Source organism: Felis catus, chromosome E1, assembly GCF_018350175.1.
Source record: "Felis catus isolate Fca126 chromosome E1, F.catus_Fca126_mat1.0, whole genome shotgun sequence".
In the NCBI taxonomy this organism is placed as follows: domain Eukaryota; kingdom Metazoa; phylum Chordata; class Mammalia; order Carnivora; family Felidae; genus Felis; species Felis catus.
The window spans coordinates 9,692,508-9,712,547 of record NC_058381.1 but is presented as its reverse complement, the minus strand read 5'-3'; the positions used below and the strand labels follow the sequence as shown (position 1 = coordinate 9,712,547).

The 20,040-nt window shown below is 39.4% G+C and overlaps 1 protein-coding gene across 13 annotated transcripts in view; it reads right to left on the bottom strand.

Annotated features, from left to right (window-relative positions):
• The window catches only part of NCOR1 (nuclear receptor corepressor 1), a 159,778-nt gene that overhangs the window by 78,234 nt on the left and 61,504 nt on the right, over positions 1-20,040 (bottom strand). For 8 of the 13 annotated variants that reach the window (XM_023244071.2, XM_023244079.2, XM_023244076.2 and 5 more), the window contains exons 7-15: positions 16,918-16,974; positions 16,062-16,114; positions 15,703-15,729; positions 13,543-13,609; positions 10,986-11,158; positions 9,497-9,587; positions 6,764-6,942; positions 6,169-6,223; positions 5,403-5,504 (exon numbers count right to left, since the gene is read on the bottom strand). In XM_023244071.2, the coding sequence (XP_023099839.1) occupies positions 5,403-5,504; positions 6,169-6,223; positions 6,764-6,942; positions 9,497-9,587; positions 10,986-11,158; positions 13,543-13,609; positions 15,703-15,729; positions 16,062-16,114; positions 16,918-16,974 (804 nt within the window). The remainder of the gene's footprint in view (positions 1-5,402; positions 5,505-6,168; positions 6,224-6,763; positions 6,943-9,496; positions 9,588-10,985; positions 11,159-13,542; positions 13,610-15,702; positions 15,730-16,061; positions 16,115-16,917; positions 16,975-20,040) is intronic. The other 5 variants (XM_023244074.2, XM_023244075.2, XM_023244083.2 and 2 more) reach the window with 1 other exon arrangement.

Genomic DNA, 20,040 nt, shown 5'->3' with positions numbered 1-20,040 from the left:
ACATGATCCAAAGAAGTTCATGGAGTCGCTGAACAGTCTGTGAAGGTGTGTGACACCTCCAGAGCAGAACCTCCATCAAGGGAGAATCCCCATGAACTGGGCAGGAGTGGGTGGAGAGGGAGAGCAGGGAGGCCAGAGGGTACAGTCGGCATTTCCCTCTGGGTGACAGGCATCGAGACCCACCGTAATGACCACCAATCGCATTAAAGAAAGTAAGGAATAACCTCTGATTTTAACAAGAAGTGATTGGAATTGCTTTTGTTTCAGGCAAATCTGCCAAGAGAAGTGTCAGTCCCCATGGTCTGGGATGGAGGTTACAGGTTACATCCCTCAAAACCTTCAGCAGATTGGCTGGAGTAGGAGGCCATGGTTTCAAAGGGAAATTCGTCACAAGGTCCCCTAATAGAGGCATTCCCATTAGCTTCCTGCCCGGGTTTCTCCGTCCTTAAGCCCAACACTTCATAGTCAATAAATAGAAAGAGGTTTCATTCTGTTAGGGAGGATCTCACGACATGAAGCATTTCTGTTGAACGACAAACTATGCACTACACATGTGAGGGTACATTATGAAACAGAATGAAAATCCAAATGAAAACACCAAAGTTTTATGTATTTCATAATTATGATAAATGAAGACCAAGGTCAATTTCAACAGAGTTTCAACAAGACAGTTTATGCTGAGATGTGTTTCTACTATATCTAATTGAATACCTAACACTTATAGATACTCTATGTATATCTGCTCACATGCTCGAGTCTTTAGAAAACAGATAAGCGAACTCCCACTCGGTGGATGACGGGAGTTGCCAAGAAATGAAATGACTACCTTTGAAAGAACAAGCTTATAGTCAACTAGAAAGACACAAGAAACAAAAAGAATGAAGTCCTACCTTAGCCACTGAGTTTTTTAAGCAGTTCAGGCAGTAAACAGAAATTATCTCATTAAAATATATATTAAAAAACTAATGCCGTTAAGCCACTTGAGAATTTGAGACTACGTTCCTGAAGAGTAAAAGCTGTCAACCATCAGAAAACCCCCCCTGTGAAGGCTACAAACGTACTAGTCGCTACCACTTATTGGGCACTCCCTTTGTGCCTGATACTACACTCCAGGGGCTTCACACACATAACATACCTAGTTCTCACGTTAACCCTGCAAGGGAAGTCTGCTCCCTCTCTCACCGATGAGAAACCAGGGCCAGCAAATGAAAGGACATGTCTAGGGTCAGATAGATACGGAGGTCACACAGAGGCAAAGCATTTTTGTGTCTAAAGCTCTTTCCATCATATCCAACTTTTTATTTTTTTATACTCAACTTTTTGTACTTGCCTAAAACGGTCTAACCATTGTCTATCTACCAATTTAGTCAGAAATGCGCCTAACTTCAAAAAGTACTACATTTACATAAGTATATGCTTGCTCAATACCTTTGGGGACTAAAAACATGCTGACATATTTAAAGAGGAAGATGTTGCCACAAGGAAGGAAGAGAACAAATTCTTGTGAAAGGTAATCAAGTATTTGGAAATGAATGCAGTTTCCAAACAATGACTTGCTTTATTGTAGGTCACAAGCAGGTACCACAGTAATTCTAGCTGCACAGTGACAGACTTATTTAGATGGGAGTTTATGCTGGAAAGTAAGAAGAAATTCTTAGTTCTAACAAAAATGTTACACATAGAATCAAATTACTGCCTGGCATGTTATTTATAAATCTAGACCCCAAATAGTAACACTTGATGAGTGGCTTTTGGCTTCTAATCTTTGATAAGTATTCATTGCTTCAACTAAAATTTATGAAGAACCACACTCGCTCCCATCATGGGATGCCAGGAAGTTGAACGGTGAAACGGTTGAAGCAGTAGCTAACGGATTTTTGAGTTAAGACTTTTGCCAATAATAATCTCTGAACACAAGTCTAACAAAAATACGATTATCTGTCTCGTTTCTCTAGGATTCTAAGATTAAACTTGTTTTCAGACTAAATAATATGCAAGGTTCCATACAGCGATAGCAGGTTAAAAATCAAACCTCGCAAACTTGGAATCTCTCAGTCAATAATACTTCCTTTAGGTAAGAGGTTTGGGGGCAGGGGGTGGGGACGGGGGTAGGAAAAGCAACCAAGTAAAAACTGAAAGGATCAGGCATCAACTTCAACAGAAATCTACAGAGTCTTGAAATAAATTTGCCCTAAGCGCTCTGGGATTACCTACAGTAATTCCTACTGATTCAAACTTGATTGGATAATAGAGCAGTAAAGTGATTCTCAAATTAGTTGGATTCCTGTTACCCACCAAGGTAAAATCAAGACACCGCAATTTAAAAATTCTTAACTTGTAACTAGATTCTTTTTTTAAAAAAAAGAAGTCTTTCTCAACTTTGTTCTATACAGCAAATTATACACATTCCCAACCCAGATCTGTTTCCTAAACTCCAAACTTCTGCATCTAACTGCCCACCTCGCACCTCCACTTAGACATCTAATACGTACCTGAAATTCGGCATGTCCTAATTCTTCCCCCCAAATCTGCCACTCCTTCAGTGAGGCCTATGCAGTAAATGGCAACCCCACAAGCCAAACCTTGGGCTACCTTTGATAACTGTCCTCAAATCCCCACGATCAATCCACCAGCAAAACCTGTTTACCTCACTTCAAAAATACATCCAGAAATTGACCAGTTCTCCCTACCTCCCTCACTAGAGTCTAGTCCAAGCCACTGGCAGGATTAATATAACCTCCTGGCTGGTCTCCCTGCTTCTGCCCCAGCCTCCCTTACAATCTAGTCTCAACAGAGCAGCCAGAATGATCCTGCCACTACTAAAATCTGATACTAGTCTTCTGCTCAAAAGTCCAACGCCTCCTCCTTTCTTTGGTATCAGCTGTAATGTCATCCATTTCTACAAACACGAGCCCTTAAACTAACACCACCTAATTTTGGAAACCTGTCCATCTATTCTGACGCAAACAGAATGAAGTACACAAGCAATAAAGAAACAGAAATAAGATTCTTCTGGTCTGAGATGGTGCTATGTTTCCATCATTCAACACTCTCCTCTCCCAAATTCCCAGTGAAACTACCAGAAAAATACAAAACCAGAAGAAAAATCTTCACGGTAAGAACCCAAAAGGGAGGGAAAAGACTGATGGAAAGGCTGACCAACCCCAAACTGGGCCTAGCTGGGGTCAAGGTGAGGGCACATATGGACAATTTCAGTTCTGTAAATGCGTTCTGGGACACGCTAGAGGTGTGAGCACACAGAACAAGAATGTGCAGAGAAAACGCTATTATGGCTGGAACTTAACAAGCATAAGTGGGGGCGCCTGGGTGGCGCAGTCGGTTAAGCGCCCGACTTCAGCCAGGTCACGATCTCGCGGTCCGTGAGTTCGAGCCCCGCGTCAGGCTCTGGGCTGATGGCTTGGAGCCTGGAGCCTGTTTCCGATTCTGTGTCTCCCTCTCTCTGCCCCTCCCCCCGTTCATGCTCTGTCTCTCTCTGTCCCAAAAATAAATAAACGTTGAAAAAAACAAGCATAAGTGTGCCACGGACAGCAGTGAGATGGCGTCCCAGGTAACTTTAGGATGGAAAACAAATGCTTCAGGGTAACAGAGACATTCTCGTCACACAGAACTTCCTACTAGAGCTTTCTCCTCTATCAACAGAAGCAACAGAGTGCTAACGCTGCAAAGGTAACATATGATAAATATCAAATTATCCCCTTACATTCTCTGGGATTGAAAAATTGACACAATTTATAAGAAATATGAAATACATAACTTCTAACAATTCAATTCAAGTTACAAACAATCGTTGATAAGAAGGAACAAAGCTATTGTTAAAAATTTGTAGCTGGAGGGAGCCTGGGTGGCTCAGTCAGTTAAGCATCTGACTTCGGCTCAGGTCATGATCTCGCGATTCGTGAGTTCAAGCCCCGCGTCGGGCGCTGTGCTGACGGCTCGGAGCCCGGAGCCCGGAGCCCGGAGCCCGCTTTGGATTCTGTGTCTCTCTTGTTAAACATTTGTAGCTGAAACTTGTTTAAAATGCAGATGGGCTCTAGTATCTCTAGCTAATTTGTTTGATTCCACTTTCTCTGTGGGAAGCCCTGGTGCCTTTTAGCAGAACAGCATTTCCCGCCTCAATGCCAACACTGAGTTTGCTCCCCGTCAGGTAGCGACTCTTGGTGGAGCCCCACGACCGTCCCTCTCTCTGCGTCCACAGTACCAGCCGCATCAGCGTACAGGGCCGCTCTTTCCTCCCTTTCGATCCTCATCGCCCATTTCTCTGTTCCCCTTCATAAGCGAATCTTACAGACGGGGCACACCTGCACGCTGCCACCTGCTCACCTCCCACACTCCCTTCCCCTCCCTACCGTCTTATTTCCGGCCCCCTCACCAACCCACTGAAAACGCACACTTAGGACACCTCAGCTCACTCGACCTCTGGCAGCATTTCACGCAGTCGACTCGTGAAACACTCCCTGTACTTTTACTGACCAAGAAATACTGTTCCCGAAGGATATGTAATCACATCCTGTCCTGCGAGGTAGTGGTATTCTGTAGGAAACAATGACCAGAAAACACAACAGGTTATGGCTACGGATACTGAGAGAACCGTGTCAATCTGTATCTGGTAAGCAGGGTGGCTAAGGAAAGAAAGGGTGGCCGTGTGGGGAAACCGGGAGAGCTTTAGGAACACTAATCAGCAGTCAGCGGCTGTCGTGCGAGACGAAACTGGGTGCGGAGAGCAAGGGCGAGGGCGACCACACGGTCCCAGCAGCCACGCTGGTAACGCACACGTGAGCTGTGACAGCTGCTGATCCGTTATTTTGGAGAAAAGTTTCTGAAGGACTGAATTCCAACTGTGAAAACGTACGCTGCGCTGTATTAAAAACTATCTTTTAAGATCAAGTGCTTTTTAACGTAAACTATCTAAACTCCAGAAATGAAGTTAATCTGAAACAAAGTCAGGTCCCCGGTATTCCAGTAAACTATCTTCTCCGCTAATTACCACGCTCTATTTCTCTGTACTTCTCCCATATTCTACCTGCCCCCTTCACAGACAAAAGGACTGAGAAAAATGGTATTACTAAATGAGGTGTCATGGGGCCCATATTCACATTATCACTGTTACCACTGACAGGCACAATTTAGATCATACAGAAGTATAAAATTTTTCTCATTAATCTTATCAAACTAGAAACTTTCCAGTACATTCAAAGTAGATGGCGTAACGCATTAAATATGTATTAATTTCAAAATAATAACATGTTCATAACATCCTAATTATTTAATGAAATGTCAATCCCTACAATACATGTTGTAAGTACGAGGCTCCGATTATAACATTTTTCATCTCCGTATCTCCACCAAGCCCGAAACACCTTCAATACAATAATGAAACGCACCTGGTTTCTTCCTCTGCGTTTTCCGTAATTCCTTCTTACTAGGGCTTTATAATTCTCATTTTTCTTGGTTAAGTAGTAATATAAAACACAATCAGGAACACTCTATAAGGAAAAAAATATTTTGAAGAGCCAAAGGAATAAATTTTTTTAAAAAATCAAGTAACACTTTCAAGGGAAATCTCTGATATTCTCAAGGTATAAATTAAGGAGAAACATATAGCTAGCATTTTAAGGCATATCTACACTCTAATATCTACACACATTCATTATCTTTATATTTTAAAGGACAATTCCAGTTGTCCTAATCCAAATTACATAAAAGATATCAGAAGCTATCAGAAACATTCAAGCACTTCCTTATTAAGGAGTAACTAAATTCTCTTTCTTACTGCAGACATGTAAATATTCAAAATGTCTCTTTAAATATTTTGTCAAAGACACTACATCCCATCCTTTGTGGGAAAATTTTTCAAGGAAAATCAGGATTCTGATACTTTAATCAGAACTTCAGTAAGGTTTAAAACGCACTGTAGTCTATGTGTTGCTAGGAAAATCCAGTATCAGGTTGTTTTCCATTAACCATGAAAATCAGACTATGTTCTGTGCTTAAGATTTGTTACATAATTCTAAATATCACTATACTAGTCACGTGAGAATCTTTCTAAAAATCTATTCTATTTAAATACTTCTGTATATTAGAGCACAAAACTTCAAAGTAGCAACCATCACAAACCTATAAACATTCTCAATGCAAACCATTTCTTACCTTTCTTTCCAAGTAGGATGCAATTAGTCCAAAGTTTTTTGGATGCTGGATAAACCTGAGTAAAAAAAGAGAAAAAAAACAACAACACATACACCCATACACACAAACATTTTAACAACTTCAAAAGAGGCGGGGTGGGGGGGACCTCGGGAACAGAAATATTAGCACAGACTGTTTCCCACGGATCCCTAACTGCCAACCTGAGGAACAACAGCAGACTCACTAGAGTGTTTTAAGGGCACGGATTCCTGGGCACCATCCACCAGGAACTAACTGGATTGGTCTATGGTACAGCACAGACATCTGGACTTTTGAAGAGCACCCCCAGGTGACTCAGACACCACCCAAGCTTGGGTACCACACTTAACATGACTCTGCAACCCCAGTTCAGCTCTCATCTGTTAACTTTGTTCCCATCTACAAACCTATGGGAAAATCATATCAAATCTACACTCTGTACTTTCCACAGGATCCATTCAAATGTCAAAGGGGGGCCAAGTTTGTGGAGAAACAGTTCAATTTACAAGTGAATGCCAAATATTTTTCACGAATTTATGTGAGCTTCTATTAGAAAACAATTTAAAGTTTAAATTACTTGTCCTTAAAGATCTCCTTCTCGTGGTCAGTCCAAACATTCATAAACTGCCTATCTTTATAAACTTTCATAGGATCTTCCATGAGTCCATTCATGTTGATGAATTTGACTCGTCTCTGTTCTGCATCAAACATCATAGGTGGGATCACAGAGAGTTGCCGCATTTGTTTCTCATTATTCTGAAAAAAAAAAAAAAAAAAAACCAACAACAAAAAATAAACATAATTTATGTAGAATAAAATTTAAAGAGGGCTATAGACCAGCTATCATAATAGAAGCCAGAAAAACCACATATGTAATTTAATGTCAATAGCAGTGTGTACCATAACATCTAACATATAGTAATTACTCATATATCCAATAAGCACTCATTAAATGGGCACCTGGGTGGCTCGGTCGGTTAAGTGTCCGACTACAGCTCAGGTAATGATCTCACGGTTTGTGAGTTCGAGTCCCATATCAGGCTCTGTGCTGACAGCTCAGGGCCTGGAGCCTGCTTCCAATTCTGTGTCTTCCTCTCTCTCTGCCCCTCCCTTGCTTGTGCTCTGTCTGTCTGTCTGTCTCTCTCTCTCTCTCTCTCTCTCAAAAATAAACACTAAAAAAAAAAAAAGCTCATTAAATGAATTATAGGGACAGAGGTGATACATGTTATTTTTTTTATATCCCACTACTACAATTTGAGAAGAGATTTTTACTTAAAAGAAGTAGATACTTCAAGTAATAAATTTTTATTTCTTTTATTTTTTTAAGTAGGCTTCACATCTAGTGATGTGCCCAACACAGGTCTTGAACTCACGACCCTGAGACCAAGAGTTCGATGCAGAGGAGCACCTGGGTGGCTCAGTCGATTAATCATCTGACTCTCGATTTCGGCTCAGGTCATGATCTCACGGTTCCTGAGATGGAGTCCCACGCTGGGCTCTACACCAACAGTGCAGAGCCTGCTTGGGATATATTCATTCATTCATTCTCTCTCTCTCTCTCTCTCTCTCTCTCTCTCTCTCTCTCTCTCCCTCCCTCCCTCCCTCCCTCCCCTACTTGTGCACTACCTCTCTCAAAATAAATAAATAAACATTAAAAAAAGGAAAAAAAGACTAAGATGCTTGACCAACTAAGCCACCCAGACACTCCAAATAATAAAATTTTTGACCTAAATAAGTGTTAAATTCAGTGAAATAATGATCTTAAGAAACACTTAATTACATTAAGTCTTATTTTTAAGAATCTTAGTGTCATTTTAGACAGTAAGTCTTAATGTCATTTTAGAGACCAATAAATAGAAAAAAAAAAAGCAAACAGGCACCAAAATCCTAAGGGCATTGATTTTAAATTAAACTCACGTGTATAATACTCCTTGCTAACTTTACATAATCTCTCCACTCAAAGTTGAAGACCATTATCCTTAGAATTTCAACTAAAACTTTGTTACATCCATACAATTATTTTTTCCCAAAGTTTAATTTCCTGAGTTCATAAGCATAAATTTCTGTGAAAGACCTTTAACCAAAATTATAGGTATTGACCCCAACACAAAGCTAGGTTTTGTTTTTCCCTAAAACTCTTCCTTACAGAAGTGGATACCGCCTTACACTCAGTCCTTACGAAGTGTCTAATTTTGTGGGGTACTCTCAATCAGTCTGAAGACCAAAGAACAGCTTGGGGCAGACACAGTAGCTTGAAGTCACCTCAGGTGGTTACTAGTCTTGGATGCTTACAGATGTGCCCTACTGAAATCAGTCAAAAAGCAAGCAACGAAATTTAACACAGATTTAGTCATCATTTCAGGGATTATGACCACAAATTTTGAAATATATAGCAACTGAATCATTATTGTCTTTGATCATTACTTAAGGAGACCACCACATTCTAATAAGCAAGACCTTCAGAATTTCGACATGAGGTTTTCTGGTGGTGGTGGGTGGGTGGATGTGGGTGTGTGTGTGTGTGTGTGTGTGTGTGTGTGTGGATGTGTGTGTTTTAATTGAAGCATAGTTGATACCACAGATGAGGTTTATAAAAAAAAAAAAAAACAGTATATAAAATCAAAACCAGAAAAACTAAATAAACAAGAGGTGGCTTTTGGACCAACCTTTAGAGACAAACTTTAGAGACCAATCTTTAGAAACCAACCTTGAACAACAGCTAAGAGGACTCATGTTAGGGACTGAAATTTCTTCTTATTCAGCACTGATTTATTGATCCATATCAAATCTCTCTCCCAGGCTCCCCTGGCTAGAGAGCACACTTTGGAGAATCCACCCACACCTCAGGTCCACAACTCAACATACAAATACCCGCAAAATACATGCTCCTTTGTTCTTTTAGAAAATGGCACCACCAGCTCAATCCTCTAACCTAGAAACTGGGGAGTCACTTTCCACTTCTCTTCTTTCTCAATCCACCTTACCCTGCCCATTCCACCTCCGATGAATCTCTCCTGTCAGTCTGCTCCGATACATCCCTGCCACTGTTGCCCTGATTCAGGCTCTTATTTATCTGAACAGCCTCCTCGCCTCTTTCCAAGCCTCCCTGCCGCCAAAACCACCTATGTACAATGCCAACACAATTGTGTAACTGCTTGATTTAAAACCTTCAGTGGTCGGCCAGTCTTTGGAACAGTCCAAGCTCTATAAACGTTCCCTCACTGATGTACAAATAAACCCCTAGTTCCTGGCATAGGAGGCTAAAATGCCTGAATAATCAATGAAATAAAAATTAAATTAATTGTCTTACCTCCTGCTCAGAGAGCCCATCAATAATTTCAGAAATCTCATGCTCGCTCCTAGCAATCGTGGCTGAAAGACCAGCTCCCCTCTGCCCAACTCTAAATACGAGAAAGAAATTATAAATATATTTAAAGGCATTCCATAAAGAAGACATCAATTAAGTTACTTTTATATACATTACTCTACTGAATGGGACTTTTTTACCTGACTAGAAGTCAGAGAAGAAATGCTATTGAGCCACTCTTTTAAGTAATATGCTTGAAGATTAGAACTCTATAGAAGAACGATTTAAATGTTGAGATTAAGATTTAAAAAATTTTTTTTTGTTTTTAATGTTTTGGTTTTTGTTTTTGTTTTTTTGAAAGAGAGAAATAGAGAGCAAGCAGGGGAGGGGCAGAGAGAGAGGGAGACAGAATCCCAAGCAGGCTCTACACTGACAGCGCAGAGCCCGATGCAGGGCTCAAACTCATAAACTGTGAGATGGTGACCTGAGCTGAAGTCAAGAGTCAGATGCTTAACCAACCGAGCCACCCAGCTACGCCTAAGATTTAAAGGTTACATGTCCAAGTTCAAATGGCAGAACCACTTATGGGAAAATTCTAGAAAACCACAGGTAATGGTGACATTTCCATTTCAATTAGTAATCTTTGCCTTCCAGAGTAGACAGCAGACTTTGAAAAATACATTAAATATTTTTTAAAGGGGAGGGATAACAACCATCGTCCCTTTATCGTGATGAAAAGAATTAAGGCTTACATATACTCTTACAAGAGACAGTGGAGAAGAAATCTAAAGCATTTACTTTTGCAAAATACTTGTTCTCCAAGTAAAAACAAATCAGAAACTATCTACCAATACCAAAGAATTTCTTAATTAGCAATCGATCTAAATACTGTTTGGTCATATTATTCGATAACGAAGGACAAAGAAATGTGTAAGTCTACTCTTTTTAACTATCAGTTCTAAAGGAATGGGTATCTTCAAGAACAGAAGAATTGGGGTGCCTGGGTGGCTCGGTCAGTTAAGCGGCCGACTTCAGCTCAGGCCATGATCTCACGGTTTGTGGGTTCAAGCCCCACGTTGGGCTCTGTGCTGACAGCTCGGAGCCTTGAGCCTGCTTCGGATTCTGTGTCTCCCTCTCTCCCTGCTCCTCCCCCACTCACACTCTGTCGCTGTCTCAAAAAAAATGAATAAATGTTTAAAAAATTTTTTTTCAAAAAAAGAACAGAAGAATTAATTTCAAGATATTCATTTAAATTTAGATTGAACAGCATCACTAAATACAAAAAATTGATATTAAATTCACCAAGACATAATCTTTGCGAGCTGTTAATGAAGTTTTATATTCAAAATGAAAGTTCTTTCTGAACTTTCTTAAGAGCAGATTCAGGTAACCATTAACACTGAGAAAGAGCACAAGAGTAACTCTTTCGGAGAGGAAGAGCCTAGCCATTAGCCAGGAGAAGAGCACAGGCACTACCCACCAAACTACTTACCGCTGAAACCTTTCTTGTTGTTCTCTTTGTTTTCGAATTTCTGGAAACTGCTTTTCATAGTACTCCCTTGTTTTGCTTTCTTTAGCTTTTCTCCGGGGATTATTTTCTATTCTGTCCACTTTTTTCTCCCATGCCTCCATGAGCTGATCATAACGTTGGCAGATTTTTTGTTCCTATTAAATACCCGTAGCAAATTAATAATTAAACTAAACTCTGTCATCCTGACAAACCTAATAGTCTAAAGTAAATGCTACTTCTTAAGGCTAAGTCAGGAGTACATTTGGCCTAGGACTCAACTGTGAATGAAAAGCTGTCCTTGATCTGAAAGAGGAGAGAGAAAAGAGCTCTGTTTCCTATGAAGGTCAGCATATAGAGCACATTTTGGCTGATTTTTGTTGTTGTTGTTTTTTTTAGTTAATGTTAAGACTAAAACAAATTAATTAATTAATGAGCTACTACTGGCAGCTGATCAGCTACTTTTATTATTTTCCCGATAACAATGTAGGTAGGTCTTCATTGTCAACAAAAATGGAAAATTAATAACAGAAACATGCAAACAGTTCATAATCTCAATCACCCAACAGCAATCATATTAACATTCTGGTGCTTTCCTTCCAATCTGTCACAGAAAACACTCACACTTTAACCCTTCCTCTGCTGCTGGAGGTTTTGGTTACTTGAAGGTTTTTGTTACCATAAATAACGGTATCTAATTCACATTTTTGATAGTCTGGAAAAGGCAGGAATTGGTTGTACTTTATGATAAAAACAAATGCAGTGAACTACATGAAATCAAGAACCAATCCTTTTAGAGAAATGAGTAATGTATGATCTCATTTTTTTAAACCGAGAAGCACTCCATTATTAGCACAGGAACTGTGAACACGTCAACACACAGATAGAAAAAGGTGTAGAAGGACTCATGAAAAACCATGAACACTGGTCATCTCAAGAAAGTGGCACCAGAGAGGAGAATATGACCCTCCTCACACTCCACGCCACCTCCACACACTTCCCGATCGTTCTTTCCAACTCCTGTGCGTCTTGTGTATCCCTCACACTTTCTCCATGTCTCCCGCTGGCTCCTCAGTCCAGGCCAACATCATCCTTCACCTACATCAAAGTAAGAGCCTCCTCAAAGTCTCTCATGCGTTCTAATGGTGTAGCCAGATGCCAATTCTTAGAATACAAACCTGGACATGTCACTTCCTGAGTTCAAACACTGCAAAGATGCCCTTGGGGTCTAACCCAAAGTCTCTTAGGTGGGCCTCGGGGGCCATGCAGCTCAGCCTGAACCTGCCCCACTCCCTCCGCCTCCCAGACCTTCACGTAAGCTGCTCCCTGGGCCTGCTCAAATTTCCAGGGTTTCTGGTTTTCCTGCAACTCCCCTTTATGATTCGCACATGGCGAATCAGCTGCCATTCGTACACGGTCCCACAGTCCTCTGTATGTCCTGTACCACAGTGCGATCACATACTGTAATTCCCTGCTGACTTGTCTGCCCCCCAGTTATACCGCAGGCTCCCTAAGGATTAAAGCCATATGGCTATCTTGCTCACCTCTGTAGAATAATACATGGGACAGAGTAAACAGCCAACAGATATTTATTAAACAAATCAGTGCACACAGAAACGTTATAACTACATAGTCTGTGAAGTCCGAAAAAACAAAGCCTATGCTTCCATGTTTGTATCACCAGGCAGCGAATTTAGCAATTACCATAATTACAACAAAATTACTGGGAGGAAAAACATACTTTAGCTAATTTCTTAGTTAATATTTATATGATTTTGCCCCCCACCAAAAAAAAAACCCCAGTAATTTCAGATAGTATCTGAAGGACCAGACTGACAAATTTCATTAGAAGTTATAGATCAAGTAAAAGCTACTGACTCTTGAGCTTTACAATTCATTAAACTGTCATGTCATTAAATACAGGGTACACAGTTCATTTCTGATGTGAATTAAAGGACATCATCTATTTGCTAAGCAACTGAATTTCAACGAATCAAGTGTGCCTAAATTGAGTACGAACACATTGCGCAAAGTGGTATTCTGGCATTGTATTTTCTGTAACTTCATTTCCATGAAGATCATAACCACCAAACTTCTGGACTGCGAGTCATATGATAAATATGAAAAAGTATCTGAATTTCAAAAAGCTGAACTTTAGCTGACCCGGTTCCTAGTAAGAACGAACAGTAATGTCTACTTAGCATGACCGTAACTTACCCACATTTGTTTGAGGGTTTAAGAGACTAAATGTAGAACGTCCTAGTTCTCTCATATTCTTTTTTAACTACTCACCATTTTCTTTATTTTGACTAGATGAAAATGCTAGACACGGATGGCCAAAGAAATTAATTTGATAATGACATTAAATGTCAAATGTTGCTAGGATTACATTTGTATTTAAGTTCTACCCAGTTACTTTCTACATCAGCACCTTCTCTCAAATATAATCAAGAGCCACTCTCACTAATAAAGGGAAAGCAAATGCCTAAATGAGCATGAATGGGAAAGTTGTACAAATTTCAGTTAAAGGATAGGACCTCACCCTTTGTTTTCTTGCATGATTTCTTCTTTTAAAAAATAAAATGAGTTTTTTCCTCATCACCTGGTTTCTAGAAGAGAAAAATATGGTTGTATGACATTAAGAAAAAGCACAACTTAATAATGCATCACTTTTTTTTTTTTTTCAGAGACACTGAAAAACAAGCAAAGATCACTTAGGAATATCTGATGTAATCAAAGTTAATCTTAATTTTTTCACCCTGCAAAATAAGACTTTTGCAATAATTAGAACTGACTAAAATTCCTCCCACTCTACAGCAAGATCTTATACAAATAGTTCATTTTCAATTATGACATCCAAGTATAAGGCAAACATTTTCAAGTTATAATTACACAGTTACTGATTCTTCTTAAGATCTCTGGTGATCTAAGCGTCTTTGTGCGCTCTTAGAGGAGGGGAGGTAGAAGAGAAGGAGAAGCTTTTAAAGTTACCTCCCTGCCCCAGGTATGGTGCTGATCTCCCCTCTAGGAGAACGAACACCCACAAAGAGAGAGGGGACTTCTGCTTGACACAGAAGATTTCCTTCAGTCACAGAAATGACATATAATCCACTCTAAGAAGTCATGGAGGGCAATGGCACAAGACAGGAAGACTTCTCTTGCATCTTAATGAAACAGTTACACTTTTTAAATGTGAAGCATTGCGATCTTCAAAAACAATGACATGCAGGTTCAAATATAAATAGTTATACCCCACCTACTTCCAGAAAGGATTTCAAGCTGATTATTCAAATATAAATACAAAGCCAAGGCAAGTAGAAGTAATTTTTTGGATTATCTGCCACTCGGGACTAACAGTGACACTGGCTCCACTCAAATTAGCATGGACAGTCAGGAGCTGGCTATATGGGAAAGTAGCCAAGACATGAAAAGAATTATTAAAAGGTATATTTGCTATTTCATACAAAGCAAATGACGGCGATGAGAGAAGAGGTACCACACGATTCATATGGATGCATGCAGCTGAGTAAACGATTATCTCCCAAGCTGACGTACAGAAGTGCTACCATAAACTCAGTTTGCTCTCATTTTAATTATGTGCTACTCAAAAGCACATGACAATCAATAAACGTAATTTAAAAGGTTTCCTAGGATTTAAGTGAAGAAGTCAGCCAGTCAGTAACCCATCCCAGGACAGTGTGCTAAGCACTGTAGTGGGGCAGTGTAGACAACATGAAATAAATCAGACAGAGCTGCTCTCCAGCTAATACTAGCGGGGAAAAGACAGAACACAAACGTAACTGAAGCTTTGTGGGGGGGAGAAATATCATTAACGGTAGCCAACTAGATTTTATCTGCTATTCTTCTTTCAAAAAATGTTAAAACAGCTAAACAGTTTCAAAACAAGGTATATTTTATGAGTTTTGCCTAAACCTACTTCTAAGGGCGGTCAAGACCACAGTAGCATCTCACAGAAAAATTCTAAGTTACATGACTATCATTATAAACCACTTACTTAACAAAAGTTAAAAGTATTCAAATTTCAATTTTTTTCATGCATACTACCATGCAAATTATATTTGCCACCAATTCTGCAAAGTAGTCAACTACTGCACATACTCTCAGTAAGAAAGGTTTTAAAAGAAAAAATATAGAGATGATATATAAATAGCAATGTGCTCATCAGTAACTGTACTAGCAGATAATTAAAATGTTCCGATTATTATTCTTAATAAAACATAAAGTAGAAATATCACATTTTCGTTATAAACTAAGAATCATTCACCTCAATTCTCTTAAAGTATGATAATCAAAAAAAAAAAAAAAAAGATACCTATCTAGCTTCCTCTCTTACTTCAATCAGATCGAGAAATTAGGTTTTCTTTTCACTTATGCTCTTATTCCAGAATCTGCATCCAGAAAGGCCTGGTATCTAGGATGAGCAAGGCTAAGCAAACTACATTGTGGAGCAGTCTCCTCACCCACGTGAGGTGACAGAGCGCTTCCAAGGCACCAGGACATTAAATGGCAGAAGGGTCTACAAATACCGTCATTAGCAAGAGTCATGGAAGGGATTTCCCTAGAATAGGATTTTGAATAATGATAAAATGATCCGTGGCACTTCTACTTTGCAATGGCAGATGTGGCTTGGTGGGGGACGGTGTCATCACTAGTCTTAAATGAAAAAGCTTCATTATCTTACTTCATCATGCGCCTTGCAGGTACTCCACTGAAAAAAAGACAAAACAGGAGGCAAAAAATTCAAGCCTCAAGGTAAGCCATTTCAATGTTAAGTATTCACCTTTTTTACTAGCAGATCATAAAACCAGCTAGTTGTATGCAATAATTTATTTCATTTTTTGGCCTCGGAAACTCAAAGCTGTTACCCCAACCCCCAAGAAGCCAGAGGAAGATAACATATAGTAAACGACAGCAAATTACACAAATCTAAAACACACCTACACTATATTATAATAATCTGTCAGCAGATAACATAAAAACGATCTCTTTATAGAATATATGGTCTTTAACTGAAGAACTCCAAAGATGATAAACACTTACGTCTTGATGTTCTCATGATACACCTTGGTATCTGATGGCTGGTTATAGAGTGGCTATAAAATAAATCAAATATTTACATATAAAGTGTTGTACACATGTCTATGAAAATACAAAGAAACAACTTATATTTTAACACAACCCTAGGTGAAGTACTCATGGGCCTACACAACACATGCCCTACCAAAACCTCCAGACTTCTGGGTTCCCTGAACAATTCTCTTTACCCTATCTCCTATTAATGGGACTACTGTAAAAATGTTTATAAATCCACTGTAGCCCACAGGAAATACATTTATTCACAGATTTTTAATCTCAAAGGCAAAGAAGAACACATGGTCCAAAGAGCTTTCTATTTCTGTTCTCACTTCTTCCTGCCTTTACCTGGCGTGATTAAATGGCTCCTCAGGGGAAAAAAAAAAAAAAAAAAAAAAAAAAGCCCAGGATAATACTTCTACAAAGGTAACCAAGTTTGTATGGCGTTATTTTCAACATACTGCCCAGCCACATCCCCCTCATTCCAAAGTAGACAGACTATATTCCATCTTATCTCAAGAAAAATTACAAAAAAAACACTCAATGTGAAAAAAGAAATTTCTTGGGGTGCCAGGGGCGGGGCTCAGTTGGTTAGGCATCCGACTCCAGCTCAGGTCATAATCTCGAGGTTCTTGAGTTCAAACCCCATATTGGGGTCTGTGCTGACAGTTCAGAGCCTGAAGCCTGCTTCAGATTCTGTGTCTCCCTCTCTCTCTGCCCTTCCCCCATTCATGCTTGCTCTCTCACTCTCTCTCTCTTCTCTCTCTCTCTCTCAAAAATAAACAAACATTAAAAAAAAAAGAAAAAGAAATCTCTTACTTACCAGTTCCACTTTTGGGCCAAGACCTTCAAATATTTTATGAGCCTCTTCTGCTTTTTTCTACAGATAAAGACATCATTATATTATACAATTAAAAAAATTGTATTACCTGGGTGCAAAATCACTACCAATTTAGTATTTTCCACTGTTAGCTCCAATCCCTATTTACTTTATCTCTGAGACTACTCTAGAGTTGAACTTTTCTATATTTCCAAATATTCTTGTCACGTGATTGGCTGAAATATCCTCTTTCATTTTCATAGCTTCCTCACAAAATTCAGTCAGTACTTCACATTTGTACTCAAAGTAATACCTGAAGACTCGCTAAGTTCTTAACAGAAAACAGATCTCAAGATTCTAGGCAGAAGGAACACAGATCCACTACTAGAAATGAGCCCCTCAACACTTCGAATCGGACTGTCATGAATAAAAATTTTAAAACATAAAATACCATAAAGTCACCAGTCTTTACTGGTGTTAGCCAAATTGATCTCTTGGAAGAAAAGCTTATTATGAGCTTATATTCTAGTTACAAGAAAACCTTGGTAATAACTGAACAGAGGTTTGAACTGAACAACTGTTTTGAATTACGCAAGTGTTCAGTAGTAAATAAATGCTGAATTACATATTTTTTTGAATTATGCATTTTTTTTACAGTCCATTTTCAAAAGTAAAATGATCTAGGCCGATGTGCCATCTAATAGAAATCATCCTTGAATGGACAAATGAAATATTACAAATTCGATGCTGAAGATGTTAAAACTGGAATTGTAGGACTACCAAACACGTCAATGGTTCTCAGCCAACACATTCCAGTTGCTAACAATGGCTCCCTGTTGGCTGCACAGACCCCCACCTCAATGTATTTGCTGCTGGGAGACTCTGCAGGGTTTCTGATGGGGCACACAAGTGGGAATGGATATTCATCAGTATTCCCCAAGTACAAAGATGTTTCCTTAAGATAAACATTCTCCTTTTCATCTCATTTATCAATCAAAATCAAGTATTTATTTCATATATGTTATGTGAAAACAACTAGTGCAGGAAGCACAAAACAGTGTCATGCACTTTCCAAACTCCAGGAAACTGAAAGGTTATTAAGATGAAAAATAAATATATCAATAATGTCAAATATAAAACTATAAAACTCCATTAAATTTGCATAGCAGATCGTACTTCTATAGATAGTTTTAAGGCAGGATTTGTCAATCTTGGCACTATTTGGGCCAGATGCGTGTTCTGGGGACCGTGCCTAGGCATTGTGGGATATTTAGCAGTATCCCACTAGATGCCAGTAGCACTCTGTCTATCCTCCAAGCTCTAACAACCAAAACAGCCTCCAGTTGAGAACAAATCACTGTCCTAAGGTAACTAACTCAAGAAGTCAAAATGTAATTATCACGAAATTCAAATTTATTAGCTTTAGGCATATATTAAATAGCATGCAAAGAACATCATCATAGATGATAAACTTGGAAATTTACTTGCACCCGCAACTAACTTTCTCCAGACCCAACACTCACCAGTTTTTTAATTTGTTTTTTTTTTAAGTTTATTAATTTATTTTTAGTAATCTCTACACCTAACATGGGGCTCAAACTCACAACCCCGAGATCAAGGGCCACATACTCTACTGACGGAGCCAGCCAGGAGTGCCTTCACTTCGCTCCCTCAAGGGGCTGTGTGTTGTTAGTCCATACCCAGAACGGGCAGGCTAAGTGGAACCACACACAAAAGACACAGAGCGACATTCTGGCAAATACTAGTATCCTATCTGGCACTCACCTTTCCAGAGCTAATTTTAAAAGCTGGTATTTAAGATGTTTGCAACCCCAGATTTAAGTTTTGCGAAGTTTTATTAAATATTTGACTTCACGTTGGCTTAATTGCTAAGAACATATTAACCTATCAAGTCTGGCAGACCAACATTTTAATTTAAAACCCTCACATTTCCATACTGTAATTTTTAGTCTAAGTCTATAGACAGAAGTACTTAATTCTTCAAACATGTTGATACGTTCTGTATGCCAGGTGTTTGCTAGGTACCAAGAAAACAACAAAAAGGAGGAGGAGAAGAGGTCCTGAAAATCTTCATAGGGAAAATGATACTTGAGCCAGGGTCTTGAAGCACGAGCGCACTCAACAGACGAGAAAGACAAGACACTGGGATGCCCGAAGGCAGAGGCAACATCCTGGGATAAAGGTACTGACACTTCAATGGAACTTTCAAAGCTATTCTGGTAGGACAGCTTTAAGAAAGGAGGACCGGGCCAACGGCCAGGCAGGCAGGCAGGCAGGCAGGCATGTTGGCACTGATAAAAAGTCTGGGCTATTCTGCAGAGGGTGGGAAATAATCAAAAGGTTTTATTTCGAGAATCATGTAAGAGGACTCAAATATGAAGGACTGGTTAGAAAGAAAAAAGACTGAAGGAAGGAAAAGTCACCATTTATGTGAGTGATGAGGGCTCAAATAAGCTATTGCCAAAGGAGGAGGGAGACCACGATTTAGGAGGAGGGGATGATGCTCCTCGTTAGTTAACCAAACCTACAGCGTGGCCGAGAGAGGGAAACAGAGACTTCCCAGGACACAGGCCTAGGTGACTAGAGGTTGCTGGCACAGAGTATACTTTCTACTTTCGATCTCTTTCTTTCATCTGTTGTCACTTTAACTTGCAAGTCACGCAAACAAAATATAACCGAGCTGTTTCTGAGAACTATACTCCATGCATACCCTTCTCTGTATGTATTGTAATTCTGAAATTAGAGCATTTATAAATATTTTTGGATCCTACAACTGGGGAGGGTAACAGCAAATTGAACTGTTAAAAACAGCCCAGGAGAAGAGTCTGTTTAGAGACTAAATAAATCTCGGTCTAAAGTTTAAATATGATGCAAGACAATTTTTCTCTCAGGAAACCAATTTTCAAATTAAACAGTCACTTTTGGGTAGTTTTCTTCCTCCCAGTAACTTTTTTTTTTTTTTTTTTTAAATATTTAACTTTGAGAGAAAAACAGAGTGCAAGCAAGGGAGGGGCAGAGAGAAAGAAGGAGACACAGAATCTGAAGCAGGCTCCAGGCTTTGAGCTGTCAGCACAGAGCCCAATGCAGGGCTCGAAGCCACGAACC